At 35.9% G+C, this 13,669-nt stretch overlaps 1 protein-coding gene across 1 annotated transcript in view; it reads right to left on the bottom strand.

Annotated features, from left to right (window-relative positions):
* SLC28A3 (solute carrier family 28 member 3) overlaps positions 1-13,669 on the bottom strand; it is a 194,008-nt gene that overhangs the window by 129,795 nt on the left and 50,544 nt on the right. The window contains exons 5-6 of the mRNA XM_053700598.1: positions 11,468-11,657; positions 7,539-7,683 (exon numbers count right to left, since the gene is read on the bottom strand). Of these exons, the coding sequence (XP_053556573.1) occupies positions 7,539-7,683; positions 11,468-11,657 (335 nt within the window). The remainder of the gene's footprint in view (positions 1-7,538; positions 7,684-11,467; positions 11,658-13,669) is intronic.

Below are 13,669 nucleotides of genomic sequence, written 5' to 3'. Positions count from 1 at the left end.
TTAAAGTATATTCAATCTTCTCAAAAACATTACTTAACACATATACAGGCATAGCTAGTTTTATTTTGCAGATATTGCATTTTTTAAAGTTGAAGGTTTGAGTCAACCCTGTGCTACTTTATTGGTGCCATTTTCCCAACATATATACACATAAATACACACTTAAACCAAATCTGTTGATGACACTAAGGTGTCCAACTCTAGGGGGCGCTATAATATAAAATATAAAATATCTATCTGGTTCTAATAGATCTATATCAGACAGAGATGTTTATACATATACCAATCTGTGTTCATATGCAAAATAACAACCGTTGTAAACAATGGAACAATGAAAAAAGTACAAAGTTTCTTATCTGAGTCTTTATAAGAGACTTATATCACAAGTCCAGATGTTCCAGATATATTCTTGTGTGGTGGTGATACCAATATAGGACCATAGGATCACACTTGCATAGTCACGGCAGCTGCTCTCATAAAAACAACAACAACCAGATATCTGTGAGAATAAAATCACAAAAAAGAGGGTGCCTCCTTAGTGTAATAGTGAGATGGTGATGACATACAACAGGTCTTGTATTGTGGTTATACTCACAAAAGGAGCAGCACCATATGTGCTAATTGACGCAGGCTGGGAACTCACAGTGACCCAGCGACACTGATCCTCTAAAACAATATCAAGGTACAGGGATTCCAAGTGCTAGGAATGACAAATCAATATCAGGCTTCCATAAAATACAAAGTATATTTTATTTAAAAATAGTTTTAAAAAACCATGGGTATTTTATTTACCCAAGGTATATAAAAACAATTATTGTTCACATTACAACGCTTTCTCAGCTCAGCCTGATGCCTGATGAAACAACTAGCTGTGCTGAGAAACGCGTTGCAATCTGTTACAATAATTGTTTTTATATACCTTAGCTAAATAAAATACCCATGGTTTTTAAAACTATTTTTAAATAAAATATACTTCGTATTTTATGGAAGCCTGAGCTTGATTCGTCTTGCCTAGCACTTAGAATCCCTGTACCTTGATATCCTTTGGAAGACCTGTTGTATGTCATCACCATCTCACTATTACTCTAGGAGGGGCCTTTTTTGGGATTTTAGTCTCACAGATATCTAAATACACATACACACATATTTATATATATATATATATATATATATAAATATAAATATAAATAAATATATATATATATATATATATATATATATATATATATATACACATACCACCAGCTGAAGGCTCAGATGATGCTTAACAATAAGAGAGATAGTCAGAGAGAGATAGAGATGATAGAGAGAGAGAGAGAAAGAGAGTGAGAGAGAAAGAAAGAAATATCAGTATCTAAAAAGGACTGAATAGTACCAACCCCTAATCAAGACTACATGTAAAAAATACCCCCTGTTCTTCATTCCCTAACTAAATATAACAAAACAGTTCAACCAACATTTTCAAATCAACCGTTTACGTCTTCTCAGGTAAAACATTTTCTGCAATCAAGATTGTTAATAATTACATCTTTTTTTGGGATACTATATACGGCGTAACTTAGAAGTTACGCGCGTAGATTTCTGGCGTCGCCCGTAGTTTTTTGGGCCATAGACAGGTATACCAAACCAGCGCAGTTTGGTATCCAATATACAGCGTAAGGACTTACGTGGCGAAAATGGAGAAATCTTACTCCATTTTCACCTCGCCACAAAAAGCAGCCATAAGAAGCCTTACGCTGACTATTGGAGCCCCGTAACTACCTAAACTACCTGCAAAATAAAGCCTAACACCTAACGCATGCGCAATGTCTATCTACCTGTCAACCGCGATCTCCCGCCGCAATCCCTAATAAAGTATTTAAACCCTAAACTGCTGCTCCCGGACCCCGCCACCATCTACATAAACTAACCCCCTACTGTGAGCCCCTAAAACCGCCACCATCTAACTGATCTATCCTCTAATGTAAACCCCTAAAACCGCCTCCATCTACCTGATCAATCCCCTAATGTGAACCCCTTACACCGCCGCCATCTACCTTATCTATCCCCTAATCTGACCCCTTACACCGCCGCCACCTATATAAAAATTATTAACCCCTAATCTAATCCCCCTATACCGCCGCCAGCTATATTAATATTATTTACCCCTAATCTAATCCCCCTAAAATAATTATCTCTATTACCAGCCCTTAAAAGGGCCTTTTGCTGGGCTTTGCCCCAAAGTAAACAGCTCTTTTGCCCTATAACCTGCCCTCCCTACACCGCCGCCACCTATATTAATAGTATTAACCCCTAATGTAAGCCCCTTACACCGCCGCCATCTATATTAAAATTATTAACCCCTAATTTAATCTACCTACCCCGCCGCCAGCTATATTATCTATATTAACCCTAAGTATATTATAGTTAATATAGTTATTACATTAACTATATTAACCCTAATTATATTAGGGTTAATATAGTTAATATAGTTACTATAGTATTTATATTAACTATATTAACTCTATTTAACCCTAACACCCCTAACTAAATTCTTATTAAATAAATCTAATTCATATTATAAACTAAAATATTCCTATTTAAATCTAAATACTCACCTATAAAATAAACCCTAAGATAGCTACAATATAATTAATAATTACATTGTAGCTATGTTAGGGTTTATATTTATTTTACAGGTAAATTGTTAATTATTTTAACTAGGTATAATAGCTATTAAATAGTTATTAACTATTTAATAGCTACCTAGTTAAAATAATTACCCAATTACCTGTAAAATAAATCCTAACCTAAGTTACAAATACACCTACACTATCAATAAATTAAATAAACTACAAATATCTATCTAAAAATACAATTAAATAAACTAAACTAAATTACAAAAAAACAAAAACACTAAATTACACAAAAAAATTAGAGCAATTTTAAGCTAATTACACCTATTCTAAGCCCCCTAATAAAATAATAAAGCCCCCCAAAATAAAAAATTCCCTACCCTATTCTAAATTATAAAATACCTAGCTCTGTACCAGCCCTTAAAAGGGCTTTTTGTGGGGTATTTACCCCAAGTTAACAGCTCTTTTGCCTGTAAAAAAAAAAAGAACACAACACCCCCCCAACATTACAACCCACCACCCACATACCCCTATTCTAAACCCACCCAAACCCCCTTAAAAAAACCTAACACTACCCCCTTGAAGATCTCCCTACCTTGTCTTCACCCAACCGGGCCGAACTCCTCATCCGATCCGGGCGATGTCTTTATCCAAGCGGCAAAGAAAAAGTCTTCATCCCGGCGATGTCTTTATCCAAGCGGCAAAGAAGAAGTCTTCATCCCGGCTATGTCTTTATCCAAGCGGCAGCAAAGTCTTCTTCAATCCGGCAGCATCTTCCATCAAGCGGCATCTTCAATCTTCTTTCTTCGCTCCTCCGACGCGGAGCATCCATCCCGGCCAACGACTGAACGACGAATGAGGTACCTTTAAATGACGTCATCCAATCAGCCAATCAGATTGAGCTCGCATTCTATTGGCTGTTCCGATCAGCCAATAGAATGCGAGCTCAATCTGATTGGCTGATTCAATCAGCCAATCAGATTTTTCCTATTTTAATTCCGATTGGCTGATAGAATCCTATCAGCCAATCGGAATTCGCCGGACGCCATCTTGGATGACGTAATTCAAAGGTACCTCATTCATCGTTCAGTCGTTGGCCGGGATGGATGCTCCGTGTCGGAGGAGCGAAGAAAGAAGATTGAAGATGCCGCTTGATGGAAGATGCTGCCGGATGGAAGAAGACTTTGCTGACACTTGGATAAAGACATCGCCGGGATGAAGACTTCTTCTTTGCCGCTTGGATAAAGACATCACCGTGATGAAGACTTCTTCTTTGCCGCTTGGATAAAGACATCGCCCGGATCGGATGAGGAGTTCGGCCCGGTTGGGTGAAGACAAGGTAGGGAGATCTTCAGGGGGGTAGTGTTAGGTTTATTTAAGGGGGGTTTGGGTTAGATTAGGGGTATGTGGGTGGTGGGTTGTAATGTTGGGGGGTGGTATTGTGGGGGGTTTTTCAGGCAAAAGAGCAGTTTTCTTTGGGGCATGCCCCGCAAAAGGCCCTTTTAAGGGCTGGTAAGGTAAAAGAGCTTTGAACTTTTTTAATTTAGAATAGGGTAAGGGATTTTTTTTTATTTTGGGGGGCTTTATTATTTTATTAGGGGGCTTAGAATAGGTGTAATTAGCTTAAAAATCTTGTAATCTTTTTTTTATTTTTTGTAATTTAGTGTTTTGTTTTTTTTGTAATTTAGTTTAGTTTATTTAATTGTATTTTAGTTTAGATATTTGTAGTTTATTTAATTTATTGATAGTGTAGGTGTATTTGTAACTTAGTTTAGGATTTATTTTACAGGTAAATTGGTAATTATTTTAACTAGGTAGCTATTAAATAGTTATTAACTATTTAATAGCTATTGTACCTAGTTAAAATAAATACCAAGTTACCTGTAAAATAAATATAAACCCTAAAATAGCTACAATGTAATTATTAATTACATTGTAGCTATCTTAGGGTTTATTTTATAGGTAAGTATTTAGATTTAAATAGGAATATTTTCATTAATAATATTAATATTAGATTTATTTTAATAAGAGTTTAGTTAGGGATGTTAGAGTTAGATAGGGTTATTATACTTAATATATATATAATATAATAACGATATTAACTATATTAACCCTAATATAATTAGGGTTAATATAGTTAATATATATAATGTAATAATTATATTAACTATATTAACCCTAATATAATTAGGGTTAATATAGTTAATATAGCTGGCGGCGGTGTAGGGGGATTAGATTAAGGGTTAATACATTTATTATAGGTGGCAGAAGTGTAGGGGGATTTAGATTGTAGGCAAAAGAGCTGATTACTTTGTGACAAAGCCCTGCCAAAAGCCCTTTTAAGGGCTGGCAAAAGAGCAGTTTACTTTGGGGTAATGCCACGCAAAAAGCCCTTTTCAGAGCTATTTGTAGGGTTAGACTTAGGTTTAGTGGTAGGGATAGTTTAGTATTTTAGGGGTTAAATAATTTAATATAGATGGCGGCGGGGTAGGGGGATTAAATTAGGGGTTAATAATTTTAAAATACATGGCGGCGGGGTAGGGGCTCACTTTAGGGGGTAGGTAAGGTAGATGGCGGCGGTGTTAGGGGCTCACTTTAGGGGGTTAAAGATTTAATATAGCTGGCGGCGGGGTCCGGGAGCGGCGGTTTAGGGGTTAATAACTTTATTAGGTGGCGGCGGGGTCCGGGAGCGGCGGTTTAGGGGTTAATAACCTTTTTTATTGGTAGGATAGTGAGGGGGGATAGCGGATAGAGGGTTAGACGTGTCGGGCTATGTTTAGGAGGCGTGTTAGACAGTGCGGGTGATTTCATACTTTAGTCAGGTTTTGTAGGTGCCGGCAGTTTCTAATGTGGCGCAAGTCACTGGGGACGCCAGAAATTTGTACTTACTTTCTGGACATCGCTGGTTTATCCGGCTTACGGCACGTTAGCATCTGACAGCGCCGTATATTGGATAGCTCGAGTTGCGAGCTGAAACTGCGGGCGATGCGGGATCCCTCGCTTGCGCCGCAAACTGCGCCGTATATCGGATCGCGCCCCATGAGAGCTCTCTGCTACTTAAAAAGTTTGCAATGGCGGACGAAGTACACAGAGAAAACCCGGCACCTGTTTAAATTGTAATATTATGCCTAATACAATTAAAAATAGGCAGTTTTTTGTGCACTATACCTTAAAATCTCTGCTATTTTCATATGCATAGGTTTTTTCTTTCAGTGTAATTTTTTTTTAACATTTTGATAAAAACTTGCCATCTTTAATTTGCGATAAAAAACAGAAATGTTTAGAGAATTATGCTGGGTTTTTCATACACTCATATGGAACACAAGTGTTCAGTCCATTTTAAGATAAAAACAATTATGATTTGTATTTTGTACTTATAAGTATGAATTTCTATGTGTTTTTTTGCACATCCATTGTACTTAAATTACAATTTATGCTGTGCATATTTATAACAATTTATTCCAGTGTAATTTAAATACAAATTTTACGTTTTTGTTAAATAGGATTTTTGGTGAACAATTCTGTTACAATTTTGATGCACCTTAACTATGCATTCCCCCCCCCCCCGGGTATCTTTGTGTGAATAGTTCAATTATTCGTTTTGTATGATTTTTAAATTACAATTTTGTGGAATTTTGTAATATATGCATCTCCTTCCCATCAAAAATATGCAGTGTGTTGCCTCTTAGTGAGACACCCTATTTTCAGGGTAAAAGTAGCTTCAGAGAATTCCACCAGGGAAATAGGAAGTACTGGGGAGCATTCTTAGAGAATCCTGCAAGCCCAGAGACCTTTAGATCATCGGGCCCTTAGAGAGAATAATGAAAAATGACAATTTTAGCACGTCCCTGTTACTCCCCGCCCCCTCCCCTGCTGGGAGTGTGATTTAATCTAAAACTTCTTGTTTACATAGTTTTTCAATAAATAGTACTTAAAAGGACATGAAAGCCACAGTTTTTCTTTCATTACTCAGATAGAGCATTTAATTTTAAACAACTTTCCAATTTACATCTATTATCTAATTTGTTTTATTCTCTTGGTATTCTTTGTTGAAAAGGATACCTAGGTAGGCTCAGGAGCTGCTGTTTGGTTGTTGCACATATATGCCTCATGTTATTAGCTCACCCAACACGTTAACCAGCTCCCAGTAATGCATTTCTGCTTCTATCTACAAAGAATACCAAGAGAATGAAGCAAATTAGATACAAGAGGTAAATTGGAAAGTTGTTTAAAATGGATTCTCTATCTGAAACATTAAACCACTGATTTATAAGAATATTTTGCAATATTAAAAAAAAATAAAAAAAAATAAAAAAAAATCTTGTTTAAAGAGACAGTCTAGTCAAAATTAAATGTTTATGATTCAGATAGGACATTCAATTTCAAACAACTTTAAAATGCACTTTTACCATCAAATTTGCTTTGTTCTCTTGGTATTCTTTGTCGAAAGCTAAACCTAGGTAGGCTCATATGCTCATTTCTAAGAGATTGAAGGCTGCCTCTTATTTCAGTGCATTTTGACAGTGTTCCACAGCTAGACAGGTATAGTTCATGTGTGCCATATAGATAACTATGTGCTCACTCATGTGGAGTTATTTATGAGTCAGCACTTATTGGCTAAAATGCAAGTCTGTCAAAAGAACTGAGATAATGGGACTGTCTGCAGAGGCTTAGATACAAGGTAATCACAGAAATAAAAAGTATATTAATATAACCGTGTTGGTTATGCAAAACTGGGAAATGAGTAATAAAGGGATTATCTATTTCAGTAGACTGTCCCTGTAAATATATAAACAAAAATATGTGATTTTTATATTATTTTTATTAATGACATAGCCTAGGAAATATTTATATTTCTTTGATGCTAAAGAATACATTACTCGCAGAAAATATTTGTTTCGAATAAAGATTATTCTTACATACCTTTGTTGGATGTTTAGAAAAGATGAACATTAGGACCACATACATCACAAGTCCTCCAAATGATATAAGCTGATTTGTGCCCATTTTTGCTGTGTCAAAAATAAGCCAACATATAACTGCAGCAATGATAGCTAACCAAATTACCCTAAAAATAAGAATTAAATTATAGACATTAGCTGCCATATGCAAAAGAAGCTTTTCACAGTATACAGTTCTGATGATATTTTCATTGTTACATATAAAGAGATGTTATGGAGATGGTTTAAACATAAATACAAACATCCCAACACTTGAGGTTTATACCCAGATTTGACAGGAAGGCCAGAGCCTTGTGGTCTGGGGGAGGGCCAAGTGACCAGGGAGAAGTCAGGACAGAACAAGGCTGAACCAGGAACTTGAGCAAGGTTGGCCAATTGTTTTCTGAAAAGTGACAAAAAGGGACAAAAGGAAGGTGCTTTCAAATGTAAACAAGCCAGCAAAATATGAGAGAATTGGGAGCTTTGTAAATATAATCTATAGCAGCATGTAGTAAATTTCTAGTTAAGGGCCACACTTCCTTTTTTCACACTCACAGGACTGATATACATATTTGATAAAACATACTTCTATGTATACAACTTACTTGAGCAATGCTGTAGTAAGAGACCCAACAAGAAGTACATTAGATCATTAAAGAAGGACAGACCCTTTTAAGGGCAGTAAAAGAGCTGAATGCCCTTTTAAGGGCAATGCCCATACAAATGCCCCTTTAGGGGCAATGGGTAGTTTAGGATTTTTTAGTGTTAGGTTTTTTTATTTTGGGGGTTTGGTGGGGGGTGTTTTACTGTTAGATGGGGAAGTTAGCATTTTTTAATGTAAAAGAGCTCTTTAACTCAGGCCACTGCCCTACAAAAGGCCCTTTTAAGGGCTATTGGTAGTTTAGCATTAGATTAGGGGGTGTTTTTATTTTGGGGGGCTTTTTAATTTTCATAGGGATTAGGGTTATTTTTTTTATTTTTGATCATTTGGTTTATTATTTTATGTAATGTTAGAATTTTTTATTTTTTTCATAATCTTAGATTATTTAATTTTTATTTTTTTATTAAGTAATGTTAGCTTTTTTTATTTTAATTGTTTGTAACTTAGTATATGTGATACCAAAACCGCTTAAAAAAACGGCGTTGCCGGCTTTTGCGGGTGCTGCCGCATATGTAATCTTGCCATAGACTTTTGTTAAAGGGACATGAAACCCAAAATTTTTCTTCCATGATTCAGATGGAGAATACAATTTTAAACAACTTTTCAATTTACTTCTATTATTTAATTTGCTTCCTTCTCTTGTTATCCTTTGAGGTTCTAGCTTTTGATTGGTGGCTGCATATATATATTGATTGTGATTGGCTCACCCATGTGTTCAGTTAGAAACCAGTAGTGCATTGCTGCTCCTTCAACAAATGATACCAAGAGAATGAAACAAATTATATAATAGAAGTAAATTAGAAAGTTGTTTAAAATTGTATTCTCTATCTGGATCATGAAATAATTTTTTTGGGTTTCATGTCCCTTTAAGCAGAAATATAGTTTTTGACTTGCAAAGATGACAGCTTATTTTAGAGGTATTACTAGGCACAAATGGGAAGAAAAATCAGGGACCATCTAATTAAAGAGAAATTGCACATAAAGTGCTAGATTACAAGTGTAGTGCGATCAATACTACAGGGTGTGTTATCTTTTGTGCGGCCTATCTGGTATTACATGGGGATTTTAACCAAAGCATCTCAATAAGGCCGAGACGTTTTTAAAATGGTGTATACTTTTAATAGATGGTGCAGAGGCCTTATTAACTTGCTCATTGTACACATATTACAAGCAGTGAGGTAAATGTTGCTCTTGAGCACAATCCAAAATTTGGCGGTAAAATTTAGTGCGTTTTAGTACTTGAAGTAAACCATTATTATTATTATTAATAGTATAGCACAAAACTATTGGCTTAGGGCCAGATTACAAGTGGATCATATTCCACTGTGTAATACCAGCGCTGGTATTACAAGTTTTTAGCAATGCGAACGCAACCTCAGGTTCGCATCGCTAGGAAACATTGCGCTTTCATAGGCTTCCATGGGAGCCTCGTTCTGATGCCGTCAGAGACAGCATCAGAATTTCAGTGTCAGCAAAGGGGGTAAGTCGTGCAGCGATGACAGCAAATATAAATATGTATGCATATGATGATATACATATATATTTAGGTGTTAATATATGTACATACACATATTAACACCTAAATATATATGTATATAAGCATTTACATAAATGTTTACTAGGAACACACAGTTCCCAAAGACCGCAATGTAAAGGCACTTTTTAGTGCCATTTATTTCCTAACACCACACTCCTGCCAACTTTAACCCTAAAATACTGCCTAGTGCAGTAATTTTATTAAAAAATAAAGATGCTGCCATCTTTATTTTTTAATAAACTACACTACACTGTATTTTGGGGTAGATTTATAAATTTACCAGAGATCTGATCTCTGGTTAATTTTATAAGCGCTAATTGCTACCGCGTGCTTGCAGTAGCAATAACCAAACACTTGTAATGGCTGATTTAATTATTTGCTTGTTTGCAGACGTGTGATATTTTAACGCTCCACTTGTAATCTAGCCCTTATTGTTCAAGAGATATCCAGCATTATTTGTACTTGCACCCCTATAGATATCTATTATGTGATGGATTTAACACTTAAAGTGAATGTCAATTTAGATGAATCGGTGCCCGGTTTTTAATAATCCTATTAAAAACAAGGGCACTTTAATTCATCAAAATTTACATTTCACTAATTTTCTTCAAATACCTTTTAATCTTCACAGCCTCTCAAGCGATTCCCCCGGTCGTCGGAAGCCTCTTCATACGCCAGAAATGACAGATTGGTCATCCTCCAATCACGGCTTCCCTCCCCCCTGGGGGAATCATAGCCTGAGGCATGGTGATTGGAGGAAGCCGGATTCCTCATTTTGGACCTGCAAAGAGGGCTTGCAACGGACGGAGGAAGCGCTGCAGTGGCTGTCAGGATTAAAAGATAAGTATTTGAAAAAAACGAGTGAAATGTAAATTTTGCCCTTGTTTCTAATAGGATTATTAAAAACTGGGCACCGATTCATCTAAATTGACATTCACTTTAAGCACCAACAGACATGCATATGATAAGAAGCCCTAGATTATTGCTTCAGTGATAAAATTACTTTGACCCACTATGAGTGTAAAATTGCAGTGCTATTGATTGCGCTTGAGCGATGTTAATGTACATTAGTGCTAATATTTATGTGCTCCACTAGCAATCTAGGCCAAAATGTTTCTATCATCCATAAGATAGGGCAGCATTTAAACATGTTACATTTATCTAGGTGTCTGGGAGGAAAAAGCTGCTGAAGTTGAAACTAATAGGACTTTATCATGTGTGTACTCTTTACTAATGCTCTTTGACTGATAGGTGTTTCTTGCTAATGTTCATTGGTTGCCAGGTACTCACTGATTATGTTCATTATCTGATAGGTATAGTAAGAATTTATTGGAATAACACAATTGATAGCTTTATAATTGTAATTCGAATTTAAACAGTATTTGCTTAACATTTTAGAGTACAATGCTCTTTAGAAGGGTTAAACAGGGACCTCCAACACTTCTTGCGTTTGTGCAAAAATTGTGCTTTGTACGGCGTACCCTAGAGGGGACAAAAAGCAATTTCTGTAACCTAGGTTTTCAAATTGCCTAAACCAGCTACTGGATTTGCAGCATTTGCAGTTACAAAGCACAATTTTTTTTTACACATTTGTTAAACAAAAACAACTGGTGTTCAATGTCATGTTAAATATTTCAGTCCACTACTGAATACAAGTGTCAAATCGTTAATATAAATGCTTACAGGAAATATTTGTTTATTCCTAAACACACACCATTTCATCCAAAACCATTGCCGATTGAAAAATCTTCCAACGGGGGATAAAAATTCTGCAATTTTTCCTTCATATCTATCCATAAACAAATCCCAGCAGACAAAAAAGATAGCCAGCACTGTTAGCACAAAGAGTGCTAGGGCCCGTCTAAAGTTCAACACGCAGGCAGCGATCACCATGGCCAGGAAACCTGTCACAAAAACATAATCCCAATTACACACCAGGTAGATATACATTAAAGGGATATTAGGGTCATTTGTATATATGCATAAAACTTATCAGCAATTAATTACTAATTGTAAATAGATTTGCATTCAAAATAAATGTTTTCAAAACAATTAAAACTGTCATTTTATTAATGATTTGCAAAACTGCTTCAAAACCCTTGTAAGTATGTTTATTTTATCTTCCTTAATTGTGGCCAGCTAGGAGTAGCTGTAAAAGGAGTTTGTGCATTAGTCTATGCAACCAGTCTGTAGCTTGTAACTAATTTAGGTAGCATTATACAGGAAACCTAGGTTACAGGATGTAACTTCAGGTGTCTCTAGGCCTCCATAAATTTAACTGGTAATGAAAAATATTTTATGAAAAGTTAGTAGGAGAAGACTGGGGTTTTTTTTTCTGGAAGAGAGGAATTTGTGTATTTTGACATTTAAATTCCATTTAAAAAAAGCTTTAATTCCATTGGCTGATTTGAATTTTAACATGCAAAACAGCCAATAGGAACGCAAGGTACCCCTATATTAAAGGGGTACCTCGCATTCCAAATTCAATCTGCGGTTGGTGACCGCATGAAGATGACCTCTTTTTTCAAGCTCTGTAGATGAAGACCAACGCCGCCGCCATTGCTACCGCTGGGATGAAGAAGGACCACCGCCGGGATGAAGATGGAGCGCCACCATCAACATCGTTGGTAAATACCATCTCGGCTTTAGAGGTTCAGTTTGAGATGTGGGATGTGACGGTTTAGGGGTTAATAGTGAACATAGGTAGATTGCAATGTGGGGGCTGGTGGTTTAGGGGTTAACAGTGTAGTGAATACTTTGCAAAATGAGGGCTGGTGATTTAGGGGTTAACAGTGTAGGAACTTACTTTACATGGGGTAGTGTCAGTTTAGGGGTTAATAGTGTACATAGGTAGTTTGTGATGTGGGCGTGTGGCGGTTTATGGGTTCATAGTGAAGTTTAGTGCAACTGTTTCATCCGTACAAACTCTTGAAAGGTCGTGTAAACAGTTTGAACAGTCAATGCGATTGCATTTGCGCGATCGCATTTACTTTCAACTTGTAATACGAGCGCATATTACCGCTCTACACTACCCATAAAAAATGGGGAGCATAAATTACTGCAAGCTCATGCAAATTTGCGGTAATTTTAACAGCACGCCACTTGAGTGTAAAGAACACTGCAATCTTGCTATCACGTTTATACTCCTCGCGCTAACGATAGCGATTCACTTGTAATCTGGCCCATTATATTATATATTATATACAACATATATGTACAGTACATCATGTTACTAAAGTGGTGGTATTCTTTTTATGATCAATTTGAGAAATACATGCTTTCTGGAATTTTATATTTTTAATCTGTTACTGCAAAGGTAAATCACAATATGTAAAATACTTAAAGGGACACTAAACCCCAAATTTTTCTTTTATGATCCAAATAGAGAATACAATTTTAAACAACATTCCAATTAACTTCTATTATCTAATTTGCTTCATTCTTTAGATATCCTTTGTTGAAAAAATAGCAATGCACATGGGTGCATCACACAAGGCATCTATGTGCAGCCATCAATCAGCAGCTACTGAGCCTATCTGAGCCTATCTATATATGCTTTTCAGCAAAGGATAGCAACAGAATGAAGCAAATTAGATTAGATTAAATTAGAAAGATTAGATTAATTAGATTAGATTAAATTGGAAATTAATCAAATTAGATTAGATTAAATTAGAAAGTTATTTTTTAAATGTGCATGCTCTTTCTAAATCATGAAAGAAAAAATGTTTAGTTTTAGTAATGCATATTCAAACAGCTTTGCATTACACTTATTTATTTCCCTATAATTTAGTTCTAAAACTGTGACTTATGCAATTCTTAGAACTAAAATAGCCCACTGCAGACTTAACAAGGCTAACCTTGCTAGACATCTTATCCTAATTGGCTTAAGCAGTTAACCACAAAAAAAAAAATAACT

The sequence above is a fragment of the Bombina bombina genome, chromosome 2 (genome assembly GCF_027579735.1).
Source record: "Bombina bombina isolate aBomBom1 chromosome 2, aBomBom1.pri, whole genome shotgun sequence".
NCBI classification, from domain to species: domain Eukaryota; kingdom Metazoa; phylum Chordata; class Amphibia; order Anura; family Bombinatoridae; genus Bombina; species Bombina bombina.
The sequence above is the reverse complement of the archived record's forward strand: the minus strand, read 5'-3'. Positions and strand labels throughout refer to the sequence as shown.